This window comes from Eptesicus fuscus, chromosome 8 (genome assembly GCF_027574615.1).
Source record: "Eptesicus fuscus isolate TK198812 chromosome 8, DD_ASM_mEF_20220401, whole genome shotgun sequence".
In the NCBI taxonomy this organism is placed as follows: domain Eukaryota; kingdom Metazoa; phylum Chordata; class Mammalia; order Chiroptera; family Vespertilionidae; genus Eptesicus; species Eptesicus fuscus.
In genome coordinates this window covers 92,286,822-92,313,203 of record NC_072480.1, presented here as the reverse complement: position 1 = coordinate 92,313,203, position 26,382 = coordinate 92,286,822, and the positions used below count along the sequence as shown (strand labels likewise).

The following is a 26,382-nucleotide window of genomic DNA, read 5'->3' as shown; positions in this document are numbered from 1 at the left end:
CCCAGGCATGTGCTCTGACTGGGGATTGAACCGTGACCTCCTGGTTCATAGACGGACACTCAGCCATGCCGGCCGGGCTCTTTAGAAATTTCTACTGAATATAAGATGGATTCTTTTGGAATTGGAACTCCAAGGAGTTAGACCTGGTGTTACTCAACAAGATGTAGATAAAATTTTCCACACTTCTCTACGTTGCCCACATTCACCCTCTCACTCGCTGGTTCTTATTTACAGAATTTCTGGTCAAAAAGAGCCCAAAGCACTCCCCATGCAAGTGAATAAAAGCTCCCAATTGTGCGGCTTTGGGAGAAAGAGAAAGATGGTAAGTGAAATGTGCCGAGGGCTCCCGTGGGAGAGAAGCTGTACCCGGGATGGATAAGGTGACGCCCTAAGTGATGTAACTCCCTATTTCCAGAACGTCAGATGGTCACCTTAGAGTGACTTCATCCAAATCCGGTGATAAGAACGTAGTATTTTCTGGATTAGCTTACCAACTGTAATACAGTGCAACTCAGTTCATCCCCCTTCTGCTCGTAAAATAATAATTAGCAATGTAAAAGAAATCTCTCTTGAAAATCATTAATGTTTTCTAATTGTGACAACTGTGTAAAAGCAAGTACGGGTACCAGAAGGCCGGAAAATACCATTCTCCGGGGAGAGTTATTTTCCACCAATCACAGCCCCTGGAGCCAGAAGGGTGTTGGCTACTGAGTACATCTCAAGAGGCCAAGTCTCTTCTGGCAACAAAGCGATCGTTCCATGTTGGTAGCAGAGCTGTTTCTATTAGTGAGCAGAGCACACACAGAGGCTACCTAAGCTGTAGTTGCTTTTATGGAAAGTCTATTTTAAAAAGATCTCTGGCCTCACGGCACCTTTTGGACGGGGCCTGTGGGTGTCTGCTCAGAGCTCCTCGCCACAGGCACAGCTTGTGTGCCAGACAGAAAGGAACCAGAAGGAAGTTAGATTGGCCTCTAATCAACCCAGAATTAAGACTGAAGGTTGAGGTTGGGGTGGAGAAAGAGGGAGGCCCGTCCTGTCCCTTTCAAACCCCTGCTCCTTCTTATTTAAGGATTATGAAGATAAGCCCAGCTGGTGTGGCTCAATGGTTGAGCATCAACCTATGAACCAGGAGGTCACGGTTTGATTCCTGGCCAGCCACATGCCCGGGTTGTTGGCTCGATCCCCTGTGTGGGTTGTGCAGGAGGCAGCCAATCAATGATTCTCTCTCATCATTGATGTTTCTATCTCTCCTTCTCCTCAAAAATTGATAAAAAAATATATTAAAAAAGAATTATGAAGAGGAATCACACATGAAGAGGGTACACTGAGTGAATTACCTGATGGAACCCAGGCACCTTTTCTATTAAGAAAAAAAGCCATTTGTAAATATACTGAAACATCTTAGAACAGTGGTCACCAACTGGTGGTCCATGGACCACTGGTGGGTCCGTGAGGTCCGAAAGGTTGGCGACCGATGTCTTAGAAGACAACCAGCAAGCCCTGGCACCTACCTTAGTCCCACACATTTCTTGCACCACGTAAGTTAAGGTCTTCATCAGTGGCAGGTGGGGAAGAGGGAGACAAACCTGAACTTGAACAACTGGCTGAGTGAGGGGAAGGTCTTACCTTCTGGCCTGGATAGATCCACCTGAACTCCACCTCGACGTCGGGCTCCCCGAGGACAGTGCAGAGGACACTGATGTCGTCCCCACTGTTCACTCTGTTTGAAGATGCCAAGATGGTTGTGGATGGGGGGCCGCTGGGAACTGGCATTAAGCAGGAGACAGGGAAAGGTGACATTCATGAGGGCAACACTGAAGACAAACCTACAGGCACCTTCTTTTCTTTGGACAGATGTGTAACATTTCCGCCTCTCCCAGTGAGCACCAGGCCGCCGCCATCCCACCACTTTCGGATTCCTTAAAGCCTCCTCTTTCTCTACCTTGGTGGTCCTAATGGGGTCGGCACCCAGAACTCCGCAGGCCCAGCCATTTCCTTTGTGATTAGGGAAGGAGGCTAAAAGGTCTGCCAGGGTTTATCTGAAGGTCATGGTCACAGACAAGGAAGTAGAACATTCTAGAAATAGTGGTGCAATAAAGGAGCCATTAAGAACAGCATTCTATCCCTAACTGGTTTGGCTCAGTGGATAGAGCGTTGGCCTGAGGACTCAAGGGTCCCAGGTTCGATTCCAGTCAAGGGCATGTATCTTGGTTGTGGGCATATCTCCAGTGGGGGGGTGTGCAGGAGGCAGCTGATGGATGTTTCTCTTATCAATGTTTCTAACTCTCTCTCCCTCTCCTTCCTCTCTGTAAAAAATCAATAAAATATATATTTAAAGAACAAAAAGGACAGCATTCTGTGCCTCCTAATTCCATCCATCCTTAGGAAGAGCAGTGCCTGCTACTGACCAGCTGGAAGCCACTGAAATCTAGGCACTGGTGGGAAACACGCTTACCTTCTGCGTAGAGGAGTTGATACTTGACAGAGATCTGCGACTTGCCCCCAGCCTCCGCCTTGCAGTAGACCACCCCCTGGTGGTCAGAATGAGGTTGCAGGTACACAAAGCCTCTCTTCATGTCATAAACGATGTCTGTTCCATTGGCCGGGATTTCCTTGGCCGGGAACTCCCTGTGGAGCGTGACTTTGGCTGACAGGACGGTCACTCGACAAGGAACCACAGCCTGTCTGTCCGGGCTCAGGTAGACAACATCGAAGTAACTGGGAGAAGGCACAAAGAGTTCTCCTTTCTCTGCAAAGCAAGGGACATGGGCTTATTTGTTCTGGAGGAACAAGGTAAAGAACACTTTATGGATTCTCGACTCCAGGGCACAAAGATGAGAGGGGACTGACAATATACTCAGAATACTGAGTCCTTGGGAGTAGAGAAAGCTATTTTTAAATAATTTTCCCCTTTCTGAAGAAGGATGTTATTATTTCCCAACTCCTTAAGGGAAATTAAGTAGGTCTTAGTTCAAGATCAAATCAGGCCCATGGCTCACTCCCTGAGGAAGCAGGGGAGGAGGCTGATTTCCATACGATCAGGGCAGCCTCAAGACCTGGAAATAACCGGCTGTGTCTCTGGAGAAATCAGCCCTGTGACCTGCTCAGGAACTGCTGTTGGAGGCGGATCACAGCACGCAGAGCTCCCTGAGAATCCAGCCCAGTGCACCCCATTCCTGCCAAGGCTCATGGAAAGGGAATGGAGAAGAGACAGACGAGGAACCTGCTACCACTAACCTCAGGTTCTGAGCTCAGCTTGGCTGCCTCAGGGCTGGGGACCTCCAGCCAGTTTCTTACACCCCTGTTCCCTCTGAAGTCACTCCGTGTGTTTTTTAAGCACAGAAAATGGCATTTTTATCTTACAGAAATGAGAACTGGTATGCCCTGACTTTCCTTAGTACAAAGGACTCTGAGTTGAGGTTTATTTTTTGTTTGTTTTTGGCATGGCACGTTAAATCTTTTGTTTCCTACACTATGAGAGGATATTATCATAATTAAGAGAAATCATTTAACTTAATTATACCCCAACACTTGTTCAATTGTTTCCCATGCTTTTCCTGCAATGTTCCCGAAACAACCAATTATTCTTGGCTTTCTCCTGCACTACCCTTCTTTGTGCGACAGTCCATGTGATGTTTTAGGTCAGGGACCGAATTCCTGGATATGTCATCAAATGTCTTCATGAGCCAAGACTTCTTTGCAACGGGTGCCATTACCATGCAGATCCTTCCCCCCCCGGCTCTGACTGAGGTCAAGGAAGAGCATGCCACGGCACAGAGAGGCCCTGTCTTTTCCAGGCTTCCTATCAGCCTGGCTAGCTCAGGCCACCTCATGAGGAACTGACTTTCAGGCTTAGGCAAGGGGCACCTAACAGTCCTGTGTTCACAAACAGCAATTCTGCGTGGCCTTGGGTATGTCATCCCCACCTGTAAAGAGAAGAATCCAGAGTAGGTAGTATTCAAGATGTCTTTTTGGCCAAAGTGTTTAAGGAGTTGATGACCGTAAGGTTTAGAAGCAACTTCTCTTTTAAGGGTTTGTAGAGAAAACTGAAACCAGGGAGCGAAGCCAGTATGATAACCATCGGAATCTCGGAATACAAAAATGTGGTCTCACTTGGACCTGCTTTCAAAAGAAGTGACCGCACCAGTGGCTTTAACAAACAGAAAAGAATTTTCACTTACAATCAGCACATTCCATCTACCCAAAAAAGTATGTTAAAGTTCAAAGAACTGTAGATGACATAGGCCCCCTGCAAATATGTTTGCATCTACTCGAGCAGATAAAAAGTATGACTTTAAGAAAAACTAAACACATGGAAATGTAGATTTCCAAAAGAATTAGTTAATAGGCTATAAACTAAAATCCAAATGATTACCAACTCCATAACAGTGCTCCTTCATGTGGTTTTTCTACATATGAAGACTGGAGCCCAAGCCCTTTGCCATGAGAAAGGCCTGTTGTCAGTGATGTTCCCCTCTTTGATCTGGTGGCAGTCACGTGTGACTTGAGGGTAATTTATTGAGCTGTATAGCTATGATGTGTGTACTTTGCTTTGTTATACTTCAATAAAAAGTTAGGGGGAAAAACACATGAGTGCCTCCTGGATAAGATTAAATATAATATGTGACAGTTGCACAAATTAACACAAAAATTGCACAAATTACCAACAATCAAAAGGAAGCTTCACAGTGTTTGCAATCAAGCGCCAGGGAACACGCGAACATAATGAATGCCAGACGTTTCTCTGTGTGGGCAGAGGGAAAGCATATGTTCTGAAGGGACCCAGAGCCAGCAGCAGAACGCTCAGCTCTCATCACAGCCCATCCTGGTTTTGCAGACTCACCAGGCCTGAGAAGACAAACTGCTAAACCCTATACTGAAAATCCAACTGGACTCTCCACTTTGTGTTGAGGATTGAGAAAATGCTACAACACATTGGGTCACATACACCCCACCCCCCTTTTTGATTGATTTCAGAGAGGCAGGGAGAGGGGGAGAGAGACAGAAACATCAATGATGAGAGAGAATCATTGATTGGCTGCCTCCTGTACAATCTCCTACTGGGGATTGAGCCCACAACCCGGGCATGTGCCCTGACCAGGAATCGAACTGTGACCTCCTGGTTCCTAGGTCAATGCTCAACATAATATTTATGTTGAAATAAATACTAATTTGGGGGTGTTCCTTTGACTCACAAAGGGGCTTCCCTGCATTGAGGGAGAAGACCTGCCTCTAAAACTCAGAGAGAGCCCAGGACTCTAATAGGACATTTTGCTCAAGGGAGGTCTTCAGTTCAAAAATCTCAGTTCAAAAACCAATGTTTTGGGAAGACACAGCAGGGCTAACTGTGACAGGAAAGTCTTCTTTCTGTCATGAGAAATATGCTATCAGTCCTCATCCAAATAAGAGGCCCTGATTTAGTCGTAGGTGCCTTTTCCACTGTTGCTTCCCAGGGCGGTATAACACTAAGGCACGTGGGCTTTCTGCGTAGCACATTCCAGAATGAGGATCAGAAGGGATTACCTGTGAACAACTGCGAGCAATTCTCCTGACAACGCCCGTTATGCTAGCTAGTGCCTGTCTGTCTGCCCATCAGTCAATCACCTGGTCTTCGAAACGGGTCCGGGCAGTAAGAACATTGGGTCCCGGGGCAGAAAAACAGGGCTGGATCTTTACTCTGCCGCTGTAAGCCAGGAAACACTGAACGGGTCACCTTGCCCTCCGAGGCTCAGCATCCTCGTCATTATTTCTCACACCGAGATAACAAAGCAGTTTCTACTCAGTTCCCGGGGGCATTTGGAAGTGAAATGAGATCCATGGGCCTCCGGGGCCATGAGAGGCGCTGGCCGGAGAGGCGCACTCTGGGCGGGAAGGGATTATATGTGAGATTTTGTTAAAGCACTCGTTAATGGCCAGGGCATCAGGTCATTTGAGTCATAGGCCTAAATCGCTAAGGTCTGAAAGGCAGATGGATTCAGGAAGTGGACAAAACTCCTGAAAGTGCCTGTCTACGACACTAAGAAAGAATTCTGGCCCAGCTGGCATGGCTCAGTGGTTGAGCGTCAACCTATGAACTAGGAGGTCACAGTTCGATTCCCCGGTCAGGTCACAAGCCCGAGTTGCAGGCTCGATCCCCAGTGTGGGGCGGGCAGGAGGCAGCTGGTCAATGATTCTCTCTCACTGATGTTTCTATCTCTCTCTCCTTCTTCCTTCCTCTCTGAAATCAATTAAAAAAAAAAAAAAGAAAAGAATTCTGACTTCACCAGGGGGTGGCCTCTGTAAGGCCTTGAAGCTGCCCCTGACTGCTGGGCCCTGGAGAACGCCATCTCCCTCCTTCAAGAGGGAGGGGGCTGCAACCTCCTCTGCAGTGCCTGTTTCTCCAAGTGCAATTCCCCCGGCAAAGCCAGACCTAGCACCACGGGGGAGGAGAGTTCACTCTGACCTATGCCTTCTCAGGCACCTCGCTCAGGCTCAGGCTCAGGCTCAGGGACTGGGGCTGGAGACTCAAGGACCACCACCTCTGGGAATCCAGCCCCTCAACCCTCAGCTCTCAGCACTCACGAGAACAAATACAAAGAGGCCTCTGGCCAGGCATCCTAGGACTGCGGAGGTTCCAGAAAGGCCATCACAGGTATGAGAGCATGTGACTCAAAGTTGACAGCCGGGCTTTCTGCAATGATGGAGGTGTTCTCTGTCACGTGTCCACTAGGACAGCCACCAGCCGCACGTGGCAATGGAGCCCTGGAAACGTAAGGGCCACGGAGAAACTAGTTTTAAATTTTGTTTAATTTTAATTCCCATTTAAATGTAAATAGCCAGGTGTCCAGTGGCTATCATATTGGACAATGTAGGTAAGTACAAACTCTGGAGTCAGACTGTCCTGGGTTCAAATTCTGATAACAGGCATTCCTTGTAGTATAACCTTAAGGACTTACTTAATCTCTAAACCTCAACTATTCCATTGGGAAAAGGAAATGGAAATGATGTTAGTACTCGCCCTGAAGGGCTGGTGAGAGACTTACCTGAACTAATAGATGGAAAGCCTTGAGCCCAGGGCCTGACCGACAGGGAGGGCTCTGACTGTCATTATTGATATTCAGCACACAGTGGAACCTTTACCCTGAGCAAGTCCAGGCGTGTGAGGAGTCCACTGAGGCAGCAAACCTTTTACCTGTGAAAAAGATGTAGGTGGAGCCGGTTTTGGTCTCGTCCTTCGTGCAGATGTAGCCGTTGCAGAGCTGCCCCCAGCAGCTGAACTCGCCGGTGTCGGCCGCGGTGGAGTTGACCAGGGTCAGCTGGCCGTAGCGCTCGTGCTGCTTCACACTGTCAACAGAAGCAGAGCTGGTCACACACTGGGGCCTTCGCCTCTGCTCCCCTGTTCTCACATATGAATGCACACACCCGGGCCTTCGCCTCTGCTCCCCTGTTCTCACATATGAATGCACACACCCGGGCCTTCGCCTCTGCTCCCCTGTTCTCACGTATAAATGCACACATATGGGCACAGGCCTTCACTCTCTGCTCCCCTGTTCTCACATATAAATGCACACATACAGGCACAGGCCTTCGCTCTCTGCTCCCCTGTTCTCACGTATAAATGCACACATATGGGCACAGGCCTTCGCTCTCTGCTCCCCTGTTCTCACATATAAATGCACACACCCGGGCCTTCGCTCTCTGCTCCCTGTTCTCACATATAAATGCACACACCCGGGCCTTCGCTCTCTGCTCCCCTGTTCTCACATATGAATGCACACACCCGGGCCTTCACTCTCTGCTCCCCTGTTCTCACATATAAATGCACACACCCGGGCCTTCGCTCTCTGCTCCCCTGTTCTCACATATAAATGCACACACCCGGGCCTTCGCCTCTGCTCCCCTATTCTCACGTATAAATGCACACATATGGGCACAGGCCTTCATTCTCTGCTCCCCTGTTCTCACATATAAATGCACACACCCGGGCCTTCGCTCTCCGCTCCCCTGTTCTCACATATAAATGCACACACCCGGGCCTTCGCTCTCTGCTCCCCTGTTCTCACATATAAATGCACACACCCGGGCCTTCGCTCTCTGCTCCCCTGTTCTCACATGTAAATGCACACACCCGGGCCTTCACTCTCTGCTCCCCTGTTCTCACATATAAACATACACACCCTGGCCTTCGCTCTCTGCTCCCCTGTTCTCACATATAAACGTACACACCCTGGCCTTCGCTCTCTGCTCCCCTGTTCTCACATATAAACGTACATACCCGGGCCTTCGCTCTCTGCTCCCCTGTTCTCACATATAAATGCACACACCTGGGCCTTCGCTCTCCACTCCCCTGTTCTCACATATAAATGCACACACCCGGGCCTTCGCTCTCCACTCCCCTGTTCTCACATATAAATGCACACACCTGGGCCTTCGCTCTCCACTCCCCTGTTCTCACATATAAATGCACACACCCGTGCCTTCGCTCTCTGCTCCCCTGTTCTCACATATAAATGCACACACCTGGGCCTTCGCTCTCTGCTCCCCTGTTCTCACATATAAATGCACACACCCGTGCCTTCGCTCTCTGCTCCCCTGTTCTCACATATAAATGCACACACCTGGGCCTTCGCTCTCTGCTCCCCTGTTCTCACATATAAATGCACACACCTGGGCCTTCGCTCTCTGCTCCCCTGTTCTCACATATAAATGCACACACCCGGGCCTTCGCTCTCTGCTCCCCTGTTCTCACATATAAATGCACACACCCGGGCCTTCGCTCTCTGCTCCCCTGTTCTCACATATGAATGCCCAATGGGTCAGGACAGAGTGCCCTCTCTCTTATGGCACAAACTAAAAAAAGTGTGTTTGGGGGAGGTGTGTGTAGGGGGAAGAGGCAGAGACAAGAACCTTCTCTAAAAGGGAATTCAAAAACGACAGTTATGGCCTGGGCTGGTGTTGCCCAGAGGTTAGAGTGTCAGCCCTCGTACCATAGGGTCACAGGTTCAATTCCTGGTCAAGGGCATGTACCTGGTTGCAGATTTGATCCTTGGCAACCAATTGATGTGTCTCTCTCACATCGATGTTTCTCTCTCCCCCTCTCCCATTCACTCTCTCTAAAAAGCAATGGAAACAATAACCTCAAGTGAGGATTAAAAAAAAAGACAGTTTTCTAAAGAGAGGAAATTCTCTTCCATCTCAGCGCTCAAGTTTCCTTAAGTAAAACCACGGGTCCACTGCCACGCAGCCACGGAAACTCAGCCAAAAGCCTGGGGCACGTGTTTTGCTTTCGGCTTTTGTTTTTAATGAGTTCATTGCAGCAACAGTTGCGGTAAAGAAAATACCCAGCGTTATCCAATGTGCACAATCTCTTTCATCAGCAAGGACAATTCTCTGAATACAAGCTTGGAATCTTCAAGATGCTACATTATTGTATTAAAAATAAAAACTCTGCATAATTCTCTCAAGATTATGCTAAGTGAAATAAGTCAGACGGAAAATGACAAAAAACAAACAAAAACAAACAACAAACCCACCTATGATTTCACTCATATGTGGAATATAAAACAAAAAGTAAAATAAAGGGAAGGGGGGGGGGGTGTGAGGGAAGAGATCAACCAAAGAACTTATATGCACATATGCATAGCCCATGGACTCAGACAATAGTGGGGTGAAGGCCTGGGGAGGGGGTGGGAGAGGGGAGGAGGAGAGGTCAATGGGGAAAAAAGGGGGACATCCGTAACACTTTAAACAATAAAAATAATTGGAAAAAAAAAAGTAAAAGAAGAACTCACAAAATAAATAAAAACGAACTCATACGTACAGACAACAGAATGGTGGTGACCAGAGGAGGTGGAGGGAGGGGAAGAGCCAGTGAGTAAAGGGGGTCAGATATATGGGAACAGAAGGGAACTAGACTTCCGGCGTTGAGCACACAGATATCAAATTATAATCTCATACGCCTGAAAATTATATAATGTTATTAACCAATATTACTCTGATAAATTTAATAATAAAAATAAGTCAAACCACACACAAAATAAAACTAACAACTATATTTTAGACTTCCAGTCAAGAGAGAAGAGTAGGTGAAGGCTATGTTCCCTTCCTCCCACAACCACATCAAAATTACAACTAAATTATAGAACAACCATCAGTGAGTCCCACCTGAAGACTAGCTGAACAGAAGTCCTATAGCTAAGGATAGAAAGAAAAGTCCATGATGAGGCCACTTCTGGGTATTTATCCAAAGAAATACAGAACACTCCTTCGAAAAGATACGTGCACCCCTATGTTCACTGCAGCTTTATCTACAGTAGCCAAGATGTGGAAGCAACCGAAGTGTCCATCGATAGAGGAGGGGATAAAGAAGAAGTGGTACATATATATATAATGGAATATTACTGGGCCATACAAAAGAATAAAATTTTGCCACGTGCAACAACAGGGATGAGCCTAGAGGGTATTATACTAAGTGAAATAAATAAGACGGAGAAAGACACAGAACATACGACTTCACTTACATGGGGAATCTGAAAAGCAAAATAAACAAACAGGTTAAGAAGTAATTACCAGTTACAAAAATAGTCACAGGGATGTGAAGTACAGCTTAGGGAATGGAGTCAATAATATAATAACTATGCACGGTTTCAGATGAGTACTAGACTTATTGGGAGGGATCATTTCGTAAGTTATATAAATGCCTAGTCACTTTATTGTACAGCTGAAACGAATATAATATTGTCAACTGTAATTGAAAAATTTAAAAACAATTTTAAAAGAAAAGGGACATTAGGTAATAAAAGAAATCTGAATAAACTATGAACTTTACTTAATATTGTATCGATATTGTTCATTAATAGCGTTATACGTATATATACCACACTAATATAAGATGTTACTAATAGGGGAACTGGGCATAGGGTATTCAGGAATTCTCTATACTACCTCTGCACAGTAATCCTGTAAATCAAAAATAGTTCTAAAGTAAAATGTTTATTATAAAAAAAATGAAAAAACCCACCACTTTCTTTAGGACAAAATGCACTCGTTGCTCAGATGCAAGCCCCAGCTATACAGCCCACCTCTGGTAAAAGTATTCAGAGCCTATGAGCATTCGCACCTCTCCTTTGCCTCACCCTATTTCTACTTTTATCTCCTCAGGTTTTACCTCTTGTAAAGATTTTTATCTTGTCCCTGTGAATATATTTGCAAACCCCTCCAGTTCCACTTCGAATGAGGAGAGCCATAAATAAATATTGTATTACTATAAAACACTAGTATTAGCCAGTTGTCAATGTGATGCATTGTGTCAGGAATCCAGATGTATCATTCTGGGACAGATGTTCCCCTGGGGCTGAGCCTGTGTGCAGATGCCAGAAGAAATGGTTTTAATCGGAGGATGCAGCTCAAATATCCCAAAGTTTCACCCCCAGGAGCGCCACATACTTTTCGGATGCAGTCGAGATTCTCCGGTTGTGTGCAGCAGCCACATCAGTACAGTCACCCTTTAAATTTAGCTCACAGCCACACGTCTGGCCGGCCGGCCTTAAACACAGCCAGGCCGGCTCACTGCTGAAGAGCTGTGCCCACCAGCTCTGCCAGGAGGTGCCTCTGCACTCCCACTCGGTCGACGGGCCTCCTTTCAACTGGACGGAAATCTCTCCTCCTTCAGGAAGCTTCTAGTTAGAATCGACCCCCAGGGGCCTCCCCGCTTTTTCCTAGTGATGTAACTGGTCCCTTGTTCTCTCCCCCGCAGGCACCCCGGCTTCCTGTTATTTACAAAGGATGGTGAAAACTTTGAGGGCAGGGACTGTGCCATCATTGTTATTATATTTCCTAAGCAATAAATCTGTGCAGGGTACACAGTAAGGATTCCCTAGAAACGAGTGGACTGGAATGGAATCGAACCGAGGGTTGGAACTGGTAAGAAATCTCGAAAAGCAGACATCCAGCTCCCAGTATTGCTGGAGGGGAAACTGAGTCTGAGCAGAAGTGACTTCCCTGAGACCCACGGCTGGTGAACATGGAGTCGATGACTTCAGTCAATTAAGCATGTAAGAAATATTCACTCATTAGATAAGAAAATGCACATAAAGCACTTCATGCCGTGCCTGGTTCACGGCAATTATCCTAATTATGGCCTCATTACCTGTAACTGCAGATTAGTAGGAGCTATTATGCATACTACTACAACAATGACACACACACACACACACACACACACACACACACACACAACATTGGGCATAGTTAGCACGACAAACAAAAACCAGTGGACCTCAAGGATATTGCAATCCAGTTAGGAATTATAACTAATATACATGAAAAAGTCAGAGAATCAGTAAAGGGGTGCTCACAGCAAGAACAACAGGAATTCTGAAAAGGGATTCACCACTGTGGTTTGAAGAAGGTGAGGACAGCTCTGGGCGGAGGTAAGGCAAGCTGGACTTTCAACAGTGGGGATGAAAGGCCGCGGACAGCAAGGAGGCTGAGAAGCCGTGAGCTCACTTGCTCAGGAAAACTCCAGCTCCATAAGGAGTGGGAGGGACCTCTGTTCATTGCCATAGCCCCAGTGCATGGTGGGTAGAAGGCATTCAATTACTAGGGGAGTCAATCCATTAACTGTGGAAGGAGACAGAGGGAGGGGGTTGGGAGTCACGGGACATAAGGTTGAGAACAGCAAGAAGGGTGCATGTTTCACTCAGCAGGCAGGAAGGGCCACTCAGTTTGGGAGATGGGAAGTGATGGGCCCACCTTAGTCGGGTCACCAGTGAAAAGAACAGGAGTCAGGAGGCAGGAGGCAGAGGAGAGGCTGAGAGGTCTGTGTCCATGATACTCAGCAAATGCTGGGGCCCGGTTGGGTGTTGGCAATGGCAGTGAAGCAAATGTAAGAAATGTTTCCTTGGGGGAAATTTTTGACAGACATAGTAAGGTGGAAGAAGAGAGATATCAATAATGAACACTTACTTTGTACTTCTATTGAAAAGAATGTTGTGTTTTTTAAATGTTTTTATTGATTTTAGAGAGAGAGGAAGGGAGAGGGATAGAGAGATAGAAACATCAATGAGAGAGAAACATCGATTAGCTGCCTCCTGCACGCCCTCCCCCCGAGGTCTGGGCCTGCATGTGCCCCAACTGATAATTGAACTAGTGACCTCTTGGGTGATGGGTAGATGCTCAACTACTGAACAACACTGGCTGGCAAGAATGGGGTTTTAACTGCCTGAATGGGATAATTGTGAAGAGAAAGGAGATTGAGGGTAGGCAAAATAATGGTGGTGATTTGGGATTTGTGATCAAATGTGGGTCATTTAAGTACGGATGTCCTATAGGCAGTTGGAAATTCAGGCCTGGCACAGAGGAGAAAAACAGCACTGGATTTATATTTGGCACATCATGTATAACATAAGTAAAAGCTGAAACTAAAGGAATGAACGAAGTCAACAAGAAAAAGCAACAAGACAAGATGGGAATAGGTTGAGGATAAAATCTGGAGCCAAATTAGAGGGCCAGAAGAAAAAGAAGAGGCAGATAGAGGAGAGAGAAAAGATCAGGAAAGAAAGAAGAACTGGATAAGGTGATGCTCAAAAACATCAGATGCTTAAAGAGGGATTGGTGGCCACACACACACACACACACACACACACACACACACACACACACTTCCTTTAGCAGAATGAAAGTATTTGGCACCCACCAAATGAGCAATTGCAGTTGTGAGGATGGAGTTAGATTTCAGCAGATAAAAAAATGGAACCGTGGCAAGGAAGAGAAGGTGGAGGTCTTCCCCAGTAGACCATAATGTCTTGGCCACATTCCCTGCAGAGTTTAAAACCAGGGTGTGAAATCAGCAAGTAATCAATACATTAACTTGGCACTTTGTCTGGGCCGGGCATTTGCTAGCATTGTAGTGATAAAGAGTATGGGATGCCATTCCTACGGGAAAGGAACTGGGCACATGAGAATTTAGCATCGGGAATAAGCCTACTGCCACCATGAAGTCTGCATGCTGTATCTTTAGCAGGATTGGGGGTGGAAGGAAGGAAATGCCCTGGAAAACATTTCTGGATTTTTCCACCCCCTCTCATAGGCAAACAATATAAAACAGGAAACAAATTATGTAGCAGGATTACAGTCTAAATGCCTGGATTTAAGTGTTCATTTCTACTAATGGCTTCACACAGTCCAGTGGGCAGGCTGCCCAAGGGGTTAGACTATGACCTACAGCCGCTGAGGGAAGAGTCTGCATCATGAATTGGGGACAAGGATTCAGGGAGCCCTGCCGAGTGCTGCACAGAAATCCTTCCCCCAAGTCCCTTCCCTTCCCTGGTAACCACTTACCCAACCCCAGGGATGGAAGACGTGGAGGATGTGAAGTGGAGTGGAGCAAAAAGAGGTGCTGCAACAAAGTGGCCCCCAGAAAGTATAATTAGGAAAAGTGGAATTTACATTCACTGGATGTGGCTCTGAACATGCCTGCTCATCAGCTCACCTAAGGCCTTTGCCTTCCATGCTAGCGCGTTCAGACCTGGCCCGACCTGGCCCGCAACCAAGGTACATGCCCTTGACCAGAATCGAACCCGGGACCCTTCAGTCCGCAGGCCGACGCTCTTATCCACTGAGCCAAACCGGTTTCGGCAGCCCGCAGCTTCTTGCATGCTGCCCAGCACTCTCTCTTCTAAAGGGGACCTGTCTCCTGGGACAGACAGAGGCTGGGCTGACAGCTCCCAAAGTGAGGGGCCACTGGGCATCTCCCCTGGACAGTGACTAGGTGAGGATGGTGGGGTCCACGCTCCTGTCCCCCTACAAGCCACGGGCAGGAGGTGAGTCCTGAATGACAAGCTATTCAGTCATCGGTCCCCAAAATACTTAAAATGCAAATTACATTGCAGGTTTCTGGAACAGAGAGGGAGGGACACAGTGATGGAAAGTGTTGGAGCCACAGGAGAAGTTGAAGGTCTGGGTAAATAACTACATCATTCCAGACATTCTGCCTTGGAGACTGATGCCTCCATTGGCATAAAACAGAGATAAAAAGTAAAGTAAAATCTGATCAAATATCTTCCTTACTCAACAGTCATTTCACATTTATACATTATTTAGCTGCTACCACATTGCAAGGAACTGCACCCAGGATCAAGGGAGATTCATGCATATCTGCTTCTCCATGTTTCAAGTGTTTGTAATGGGTCTGTGTTTACACTGAGCCTCCTTTTAAGAATGTGTCACAAATAATTGCTCCATGATATGCTGGGAACGAAGCCATGTCCACAGAGCACACATCCTGGGAAACAGACAGCTGGGTAAAGCATAGCGAAGCTCCACAGTTTATGATTTAAAAAAAAAAAAAAAGATGAAAAGAAAAATGTGTGAGAAACCAATATGCAAAACGAGAAACTTCAAAGCGAATACAGTTTCAATATAAGAAATTAAGCTTCTCTCTCTCTCTCTCTCTCTCTCTCTCTCTCTCTCTCTCTCTCTCTCTCTCTCTCCATGTTAGAGGACTATCCAAGGACTTGCTCAAAACCCTTACAGTATAACCACAGCATTTCTATTCCAACAACCAGTTATGTTAGTGTCTGTGAAATGGGACTCAGGTCTGTTCTACTGGAGTGACTTACACCAGATTCTTCTGTGTTATTTAGAAAGAAGTCATTATGGGCATGCTTAACTCTTTCACCGAGTAATGGCCCTCCAGCTCCTGCCCCTGACACTGACCCCGGACTCCAACCACTGGGAGGTCCCCCTTCTCTCCTCCCTCCACCCCATCCACCCAGCTGATGTCATCCTTCCTTGTTGCCTCTCTTGCCAACCCATCTGGCTTCTGTACAAAGGAAAAGGGACTCCTCCTCCTCCAGAGATTTCCCAGATTCTAAGAAATTGAGGCGTGGCTACCCCTTTGACACCATAAACCAAGCCAGGCCTGATAAACCAGAGATTAACCCAACAGAAAATCCCGCTGGGATTCCTAGAATAAAGGCCTTAAGACGTGCCAGCCTGTGGCCCAACAATTTTCCCTCTTGTGGGAATTAATCATTACTATCTAGATGTTCACTTGCAGCAATGACTGTGACAGTAAAAAAAAAAAAAAATTAGTTACATGTACTATGGAATTACAGTTATAACACAGAATAATATTCATGATAAACTATGTAAAAATTAATCATTAAGGCGTTTGTACATTGTACTTTAAGAAACCTGAAGGTGAGTTTTATATTGTGTTGTCCTTTTTTGAATGTGGATTCCAAAGGCAGGACAAGCAGGAATTCCTTGGAAGGTCTAAAAAAGCCAGTATAGCCCAGCCGGCTCAGTGGGTGAGCATCGACCTATGAACCAGGAGGTCACTGTCCAATTCCTGGTCAGGGCATATGCCTGGGTTGCGGGCTCAATCTCCAGCGTGGGACATGCAGGAGGCAGCTGATCAATGATTCTCTCTCATCACTGATGTTTCTCTCTCTCCCTCTCCCTTCCTCTAGGAAATCAAAAAAAAAAAAAAAATATAATAATATATATATATATATAATTTTGGCTCTGATTAATAAAAAGACTGCCAGTGGGAGTGTAAGAAATAATCAGAAATGCAGCGTGACTGTTCTCACACCTGCTGTGCTTCCCATGCACAGGTGGCCACCAGGCTATGCCGCCCCCTCCCTAGCGCATCACCTGCCTCCCAGGCTCCTGAATCCTGGGCAGCCTCCCCTCTCACCTGGTTCCCTCTCTGGATCTCCCTGTTTCTTTGATGGAGTCATAGCTCCATCTTTCTCCCAGGCTCAATCTTGACATCAACATTGACTCTCCATCTCTGTTCCAATCCTTACACTTTATCAGCCGACAAACTGATCCTTCTTGAAAAACATCTCCTCTATCCCCTTCAAATGCCCTATGAAAGGTCACATATACTTTACTCAAAGCCATTTTGTGATGGCCTCCGCTTTACAATGTGAGTAGCTCCCAGTGCACACAGAATTGAAGGCATCCTTCTCTGCCTAGAATGCAAGGCTCCCAGCTCCTGCGTTGTCGACTTCTCTTCATCCAAACCAAGTCCTTACAAACCCAGACACCTCGGCTCGTTCCCACCCCAGCCCTCCAGCTCCCTGTTTCCCTTGCAAAGGCTCTCTTCTTTTCCCATCTGGCCTGTACCTGGTTGTTCTTCAGAGTTCTGTCCTCAGGGAGAGCTTTTCTGTCCAGTGGCATTTGGAAAACAGGGGTTAAGAGCATTCATTCAAGAGTCTGATTTCCTTGATTCAAATCCTGTCTCTACACTACTGGCTTGGTGACCATTATTAACACATTATTTAATCTTATCATGCTCCATTTCCTCATCTGAGACAGGAAGATAATAATAGTCCCTACCTTCCAGGGTTATTATGAGAATGCAATCTATATATATATATATATAAAAAAGCCTAAGCGACCATTACCACCGAATGACCAGAACAACCGGAACGACTGGTCATTATGACGTGCACTGACCACCAGGGGGCAGATGCTCACGCAGGAACTGCCCCCTGGTGGTCAGTGCGCTCCCACAGCCAACCTCCCACAGCCAGCCAACCTCCCGCAGTCCCTTCCCCTTCCCCTCCCCCGATCCAGCAGGCGCCATCGGTGGCCAGCAGGCCCGTCCAGTGGCCGGCAGGCCCCCAGGCCCTGGCCAGAAGCTGGCAGGCCCCCAGGGACTGGGCAAGATGGCCCCAATAGGCCCTGATCACCAGCCCAGCCTAGGCACCCCATCTGTGCACGAATTTCATGCACCAGGTCTCTAGTTAGTTAATAACTGTATAAGATCCTAGAAGGATGCTGGCACAGAAAAAGCACTGAAATGTTAGGTGCTACTGGGGTGTGAGATCTAAGCTTCTCACACCCAGCACTTAATGTCTTTATCACAAATCTTAGAGATCTATCTATCACCTGTCTATCTATCTATCTATCTATCTATCTATCTATCTATCTCTCTCTCTCTCTCTCTATCTCTCTGCCTATCGATCTGCTGTCTTGTGTGACCTTTTCAACTCCCTGTCTTGTGTGACCTTTTCAACTCCCTGGTAAAATGATTCCTTTCCAAGAAGGAACCATGTCTTATTCCTGCCTGTATTACCCATAGCCTTCTGCATGGCATAATGCTATGCAGACAGCGTTATAGGTGACTGTGAGCAGAACGAAACAGAATTCAGTGAGTGGAACTGAGCTGAATAATTTGTCCAAAAGCTCTCACTCCTTGGCCCCGTGTCATCTAAGCGAATGAACTACAAATGCCAATAACCATTTTGGAGCGAGAAGGAACTTTAGAGACCACCTGGTTGGATCCCTCCTATTACAGAGATCAAGTGGCTCCCCCAGGGTCACAGAGCCAGTTCACGGTGATGCTAAGATACAGCCTGGTGGATGTAGAGAAACTCACGGAAATAAGGAAATCATTGTTGTCAATGTAATTTTTAAAAAGTCATCTTTCAAACTTGGCAGCCATATGATTCTGACGCATGGGGGTTCTTTATATGAAAGACTCACATTACATTTTTGGCAATTCTAATCTTACTAGGTAGAATAAGCCCATTAACACAGCTCACAAGAAATAGACACCCACCTTCCCCTCCCCCAGTGCTCACGGCCACACTGGGGAAGAACAGGCCTTGGGAGAGGAGTGACAGAGGACAATGGAGCAAGCCGCCACCACCCTCGTTAGGGAAACAAGAGGAGGGTTACCAATGGGCTGGCACACGGCCAGTGAGTGCGTTGTGGCCAAGTTATAACAGCGAATGCAGAGGCCGTGGGCAGGGCCCCACTCACACCTGGCATTCAAAACAGACAGAGATCCCCCGAACCTCCTATCTTGCCAACATTCTCAAAGTGCCCACAGATACTAATGTTACTTGGCTGGTCAACCTTCTGAACAAACATCAGACACCTAAAGAAATAGACTGCTTTCTTGAGACTGGGAGGGGGCTTGAAAATTAGGTTCAAGTCTAGGCTTCTTTTACTAAAAGCTGTACAAACTTGAGAACACCCCTGAGCCCTGTGGGTCTAACCTAATCATCTGTAAAATGCAGGGTCCAGGCCAGATCAGTGGGTCCCCACGCGGACTGTGTCTGGCAATTTCTTGGGGAACGTTTATGCCCTCTCCTTGGCTCTTCATTCCACATCTCATCATCTGATCTTCAGGGCCCGTCTCCTACGATTAGGTAATCAATCACTCAATGAACCAGCGTCTCTCTAGCGCTAGCCCATGCTGACAGCAGCCTTCTCTCTTCCCGTCAGCCCCCGCGCACTCGCACTTGACCACAAGCCGTCCATTGTTGCTCTGTAATAGTATCTGGCGTGTGTGTCATTAGTTCCAAAGCCACTGGTAGGCAGGACCACATCTGGTTTTCTCACATTTACCTTTCTGACCCAATAGACCGTCTTTCTGCATAAATCAGGCTAACAGTCACTCTAGCTGGCATGCACTCTGCTGAACGCCTTTAATCTATTAGTCTCTGAGTGCCCATTAGTCTCAAGTTGTGACACACTTGTCATGGCCACCCCTCCTGCTCTTACATGGACAGCTGCTGTTCCCTGCCTCTTCCCCCAGGATGCCCACCTGCTGATGCCATAGCTCATGCCATTCCATGAGCCACCTATGAAATGCATGCACGTTCTCTTATATCTATTTTGGTTGGTACACAAGGTCTCATGCCCTGCCTTGTCCCAGCTACTAAGTCACGTTCATAAAGAAGAGCAAGGTTATCCGGGAAGTGAAAGTACTGACCGCCCCTCCCAGGCAAGTGAGATACCAGACTGGACCTGGGGGCTGAGAAGTAGGATGGGGTTGGGAGGAGGGCTTTAGGCAATAGGACAAAGTCAAGATCAAGTCCAAGAGGGAATCTGAACAAAACGTCTGAAAAGTAAAGTGCAGGTGACAAAGCAGAGTGAACAGTGTTGATGGCGGGGGGGGGAGGGGGGGGAGGAAGCAGGGGGAGGGGAGTGTGTGGGGGGGTGACACCTGAAGGCCTGGGCAGATTCCCGAGGGCAGTGACGTCTCACCCACCCACACGCAGCCGCCCCATGGGCTGCATGTTGCTATTCAGGCAGCTGAACCCAGACTGGAGGCAAAGCTCTGACATCTCCGTTTTGCTGTTTTTTATAATGTGCCATTTTATGCAGTGACATACTAGTAGACATAGCATTTTCCATTTTATAGCTTATTCTTTATTCCTGTGTGTGTGTGTTTTTACTTCCTCCCCTGATATAACTTGCAAAATTGTTTTATTTGCATTTTGTATATTTAAGTACTTGGCAAAAAGAATTATCATGCTACAATAACACCCATTTTCATATTTGCACATTAAATCCCAGACGTCACCCACATATATACTTTGTGTGTGGTGGTTGGGGTGTACAACAGAATGATTCTGCCTCAGCCATAAGAATGAATAAAACCTTGACATTTGTGACAACAGCAATGGACTTTGAAGGCATGATGCTAAGTGCAATAAATCAGAGAGAGAGAGATAAATACTATATGATCTCACTTACATGTGGAATCTGAAAGAGAAAAACAAAAGCACCGAGGTTATAAATACAGGGAACAGTTTGGTGGTGCCAGAGGGAGGGGTGTTGGGTGTACAAAACAGGTGAAGGGAGTGAAAAGGTACAAACATCTGGTTATAAGATAGATAAGTTCTGGGAATGTAATGTATGGTGTGGTGACCAAAGTACTGTAGTGCATATTTGAAAGTTGCTAAGAGAGTAGGTCTTAAAATTTCTCATCATGAGAAAAAAAATGTTAACTGTGTGAGGTGACAGGTGTCAAATAGATTTATTGTGGTTGTCATTTTGCAATATATACAAATATTGAATCATCACCTAATGTGTACCTGAAATTAACATAATGGCATATGTCAATTATATCTCAATTAAAAAATAAAAATACTCCTAACGAACTGGCTGTTTTCTTGTGAGTTCCCTCCCTTGGGTACAGTATTGTGAATAAAAATAGTGCATCTTTGTTGACATGGCTTACCACGTGTGCCAGTGCTTTCCTTGCATGACCTCATCTATCCTGACAACAGCACAAGAGGCTGGGTGCATTACTGCCTCCCCCACCCAATCCTGAGTGGAACTGAGCCAATTAAAATTAAAAGCTTTTGGAGCTACTTTAGCTCACAGAAATTATTACAAATACAGGGCACCCTTTTGTTTTTGACTAACCCTAACCCTAACCCTAACCCTAACCTGAACACTGCCAAGAGGTCTCACACACCAGAGAGGGCTCGCATCCTGCCGCCCCCACGTGTCCATCTCCGGAACTGCTGGAGGACCTGAGGCTGGTGCCATGGAGTCTGGGCACAGAGAGCTCTCCCTTCAGAGCAGGATAAGTTACTTATTTTTAATTCCACTGTTTTCTGGGGTAGAAATCCATCTGAAGGTAAGTGTCAGTTTGGTGGCTGCTTTTGATTTCCCAACGCAAATTGGACCCCAACGGCACCTCCAGGGAAGGAGGAAGACAAAGGGAGAGGACTCTCATGGAAACTCACTGTCTTCATTTGTTCTGCTCAGAAAATAAAGTAAAATGAGCTTTGATGGGAAGTGAGCTTGAATTAAAGACACCTGTACAATAGTGTGAACATATTGCCACCGAACTGTACACTTAAAAATGGTTAAAATGGCTAATTACATATGTATACATATATATGTACACACACACACACACACATACATATGTATATATTTGAGCAAAATAAAATAAATTGGAAAGAAAAAGACATCTTCCTTAGTATAATACCAGAGCATGACAGATAATATTTACCAAAGTCTGTATAGGTTCTTGCTCAACAGTAGGATTCTGTTGATAAACACTTTTTAATAGCTTTCTCCTTTTCTTTTAAAATGGTCCCTGACCACGCTCCTCCCGGTGCTGGGGCGCAGGGTTGGACTGGCCTGGCGCCGGCTGCCTGCCTCCTCGCCCACCCGCCCTTTGTGTTGTCTGTGGGTGGAGAAAGCTGGTGCCAACTGTGGCCACGTGGAAACCCAGGCACCCTCCCTCCTCTCCAGAAGCTGGTTGTTGTTTTCAGGGCGACCAGCCATCAAAGACCTCCTGCCCCACCCACTCTGAACACACAGCTCTTGACTGAAAAATGCTAACCTCCCCCAGACACCACAAGAGCATCCTGAAAGACAGTGCCTGCCCCCGGACTTTCTAGGCGCAGAGCCGGGGTTCTTGACTACCACACGTCACCCCAGCTTGCTTTTACATCTGTGACGTTGCTAACTAACAACCTTGCTTACATCTCCAATGTCTCCCTCTTCGTACTCAACAGTGATTTACAGGTAAGCCATCGTCCGGGCCACTAATTCTAAGTCTCTTCTGATTTCCCTCCCTGGCTCTGCATTGCGCCAAGAATCTCCTGCTGCGCGTAAGCTCAGGACGTGTGCTAGGATGAGATTGAAGAGACAAAATGTTTCCAGAGAAGATGGAAATGGATTGTGTTGATCGCCCAGTAGAGGTTGATCAGATGGTCCAGAATATTCTTACATGAATGTTTTTTATATTATCAACAAAAATAAGAGCAACATTAAAAAAATTCTTGTAAAGAAACTTGGGTCCAAGAATATGTCTACAGACCCCAGCGTGCGGAAATCGGGGGTGGGACACATGAAGAGAGATGGGTACACCTGAGACAGGGAAGGGGCACTGTCTTGCTCCTAAAGGGATGGGAGAAGAAATGTAAAAAAATTCCAGAAGGAGGGAACAGCATGAGGAACTGCCTAGAGCTGGAGCATTGAGGGTGTGTGAGGGAGATGCTCTAGGTTGTGGAGGAGGAAGAGATGACCAAGTAGAGATGATGTTGGAGATAAGCCAGAGTCAAAACATGGGAGGCTTTGTCAACCATGATGAGGAATTCAGAGTGAAACTAAGGTCAATTATGAGTCACTGACTTGAAGCCTTTATGTGTAGACAAACATAGAAAGTACAGAGGGATATACACCACAGTGTGAGGGCTATTACTTCTCACTGGGTTATTACTGCCGGCTGGGTTCCCATCCCCTTCTTTAGCTGGTTAACACTCCACCTTCAGACATTAGCTTGAGTTTTCTCCTCCCTGACCCTGTACTTTTGCTAGCAAGGCACTCACACAGCTATGTATCAATATTGCTTATTAAACAGTCTGTCTTCCCACAAGAATAAGAGCTCTATAGCTATTGAGGTCGTGTCTGTCTTGCTCATTATCGTATCTCCAGCATCCACATAGCACAGGACTGTGACGGCTGTAGATGCTAAAATAAACACTTGTTGGAAAAGAAGAACAACATAAAATAAGGGAGGGCGGGAAGATGGAAGCCGAATGGGAGAACAGAAAGGGAATGAGGCAGAGGAGTCAGTAAGCATTCAATGAATGGTAACACATATACAATCAATACTAATAACTATTGTCAGAAAAGTATCCTCACTCTTCTGTCCACTCTAGCCAGCTAGGCTCAGTAGACAGAGCGTTAGCCTGCGGACTGAAGGGTCCCGGGTTCGATTCCGGTCAAGGGCACATGCCTGTGTTTTGGGCTTGGTCCCCAGTAGGGGCCCTGCAGGAGGCAGCCTAGTTAGTCTAGTACCCAAGGAACATTTCAGTCAAGAAATGACTCTTTCTCATCATTGATGTTTCTCTCTCTCTTTCCCTCTCCCTTCCTCTCTGGAATCAATAAAAAAATATATATTTTTTTTTAAAAAAGAAGAGAATGGAGATCTGTGTGATTGGGATATACTGAGTCTGGAATAAAAATCCGAATCAGTTTTTACTGTGGCCACTGAGGAGCCAACTAAGCCAGTCAAAGGGCCCAGGGCTCTGGGCAGACTAGCAGTACTCAGGGCACATAATCTGACACACGCCCACGACATTTTTAATTTGTTTGTTGGGAAATTGAATTCTATGTTGCTTAAGATATAACTCTAAACTGTGACCACTGGGTGGGCTAAAAGGCTGAAAGAACCATAAACACAAGTGTGCAATTATTTTACCCAATCTGCCCTCATTTGAAATGCTTTTTTACTGGCGAAAGGAAGACAATTGAACACTGCCATCTCGTGGTCGTCCAATGACATAAGCTCTCCATTCTCTTCTGAGATCAGAAAAGAGTGAGGATACTTTTCTGACAACAGTTATTAGTATTGATTGCATATATGTTACCATTCATTGAATGCTTACTGACTCCTCTGCCTCATTCCCTTTCTGTTCTCCCATTTGGCTTCCATCTTCCCGCCCTCCCTTATTTTATGTTGTTCTTCTTTTCCAAGGCAAAAGAAAGCATCTCAGAATGAGGCTGGAGAACCTGAAGGCACACATCACTTCTAGGGTGGGCATCAGACAGCCTTCTATAAGAGCTCCCCTTTCTCCACAGCCACAGTGATGTGTTAACACCTAGTGTCCAAAACATCTGAAATCAATCCACTTTCAACCCACCACCATGGCTGGAAAAGAATTTTATTTCTGTTTTGAAGCTTAACTGTAGAAATCAGATTTGTCAGTCTAGTATCCAAGGAACAACAACAAAAGTAGACACACATCTATCTTCCCTGAAGCTTCTCCCTTCCTTAAGCCAAGCATGTTCTTTGGTCTGCACCATGCCACTAGCCACACTCGGAGCACCTGAGCAGGAGGGCACAGTTTAGGACTCAGGCTGCCCCTCACCAGTCTGTCTCTCTGGATGAGCTGTCTATCCCCACTGATTCTCAGTGTCCTCATTTGTTAGAAAGAGGGGCATAAGCATGATAAACACTAAAGTCCCTTTCATCTCTAAAGTTCAGAGACACAGGTCTCATGATCACAGGGCCCTGACTTAAGACCAGCTCTAGGCTCAGTGGCCCGGCACCATGCTCTCCCTGAAACACCAGTGGAACCTGCAGCGTGCTGGGTGCTGGGGAAGCACCAATGCATACACTGACATCTCTGCCAAGCTTTCAGCCTACAGAGGGGCACCAGCATCAGTGAGGGAGGAAATGGTAATTGCACCATTGATGATCAGTGCGCAGCGAGGGTATGTAACGGGGGCCGGTGGAAGTGAGGTCCGGGAGCAAGGAGCTCTCACGAAGGATGTGGCAGGCCTGGATCTGCAGGCTGGAGCACAGCTATTCCAGTGTGTTGAAATGAAATGGGGCAGAAGGCAAAGGCAGGGGCTGGACTATGCATGGCCTTTGGGCCATGTGAGGAGTTTGAACTTTATTCTAAGGGCAGCAGAATGGCTCCAGTGAAGAGTTTGAGGCAGAAAAATGACAGCACCAGATCAGCTCTGTGAAAGATCTCAGTGCTCTGTGGAGGAATGAGGTCAGGTTAGGGCTTTGGCACAGGGAGGCAGTTATGTGATTACTAGTGACCCGGTGCACGAAATTCGTGCACATTAAAAGGGAATTAATTAGAGGAAATATTTTAATATTGCTATTTGCCCTTTCTCTATAATAGAAGTGTCAGAGATGAGAGAAAATTAGTAAAATGTATATGAAAAATCTTCCTCCTGTCAGAGTCTGGGGCATGCCATGGGACCCAGAGTCAAGTTCCCGCCCACCCACATGCACCTTGAAATTGCGTGAGACCCTGCCAGCCTCACCCCCATTGGGCTAGATCCAGACCCAGTTGGCACCACCCCCATCAAGCCCTGCCAGGTGGGGGGCGTGGCCTCAGGTTGCCTGGCCCAGCACTGGGGCGGGGGGCATGGCCTGAGGTCCCCCAGCCCAGGCCAGGGGGCGTGCCTTGAGGTCTCCTGTCAAGCCCCGCCAGGCGGGGGTGGGGTGGAGGTGGGGGTGCGCGCAGCCTCAGGTCCCACAGCCCGGCACTGGGGCGGGGGTTGCAGCCTGAGATCCCCCATCAAGCTCTGCCGAGTGGGAGACACAGCCTGAGGTCCCCTGTCAAGCCCCACCAGAATGGGGGCACAGCCTCAGGTCCCCTGCCCCGGCCCAGCGCCATGCAGCCTCAGGTCCTTGCTGATTGCTCATTAAGGCTCATTACGGGAACTCAGCCTCTGCTGTAGGTGCAGCCATCTTGTGTTATGGAATCCTTGTCTCTGCTATGGGTGCAGCCATCTTGTTATGGCGTGACTGTCAATTTGCATATTCCCTCTTTATTAGCTTGGATTACTGTAAGTGAGAGACTCGGGTTATTGCTGCTGTGGTGGAAAGAAGTGGGGAGATTCAAGAAAGAGTTAAACAGCAGCACCATTAGGGCCTGGGGGCTGATTGGAGGTAAAAGGGAAGTGTCCAAGATGAGTCCAAGGTGAGTCCCAGGCCTCTGGTCAAGGACAACTGGGTGGAATTAGTGCCAGTCATCAGCTCAAGGCCACAGGAGGAGGACCAGGTGTGCAGAAGACCAAGAGCTCAGTGTCAGGTGGTTTCATTTAGAGAAAGGCTCCTGAAAGGTCCAGGCGGGTGAGCAGGCAGTGGGAGAGTTC

At 46.9% G+C, this 26,382-nt stretch overlaps 1 protein-coding gene across 1 annotated transcript in view; it reads right to left on the bottom strand.

Annotated features, from left to right (window-relative positions):
* PDGFRL (platelet derived growth factor receptor like) overlaps positions 1-26,382 on the bottom strand; it is a 40,528-nt gene that overhangs the window by 987 nt on the left and 13,159 nt on the right. The window contains exons 3-5 of the mRNA XM_054720103.1: positions 7,172-7,323; positions 2,456-2,749; positions 1,627-1,766 (exon numbers count right to left, since the gene is read on the bottom strand). Of these exons, the coding sequence (XP_054576078.1) occupies positions 1,627-1,766; positions 2,456-2,749; positions 7,172-7,323 (586 nt within the window). The remainder of the gene's footprint in view (positions 1-1,626; positions 1,767-2,455; positions 2,750-7,171; positions 7,324-26,382) is intronic.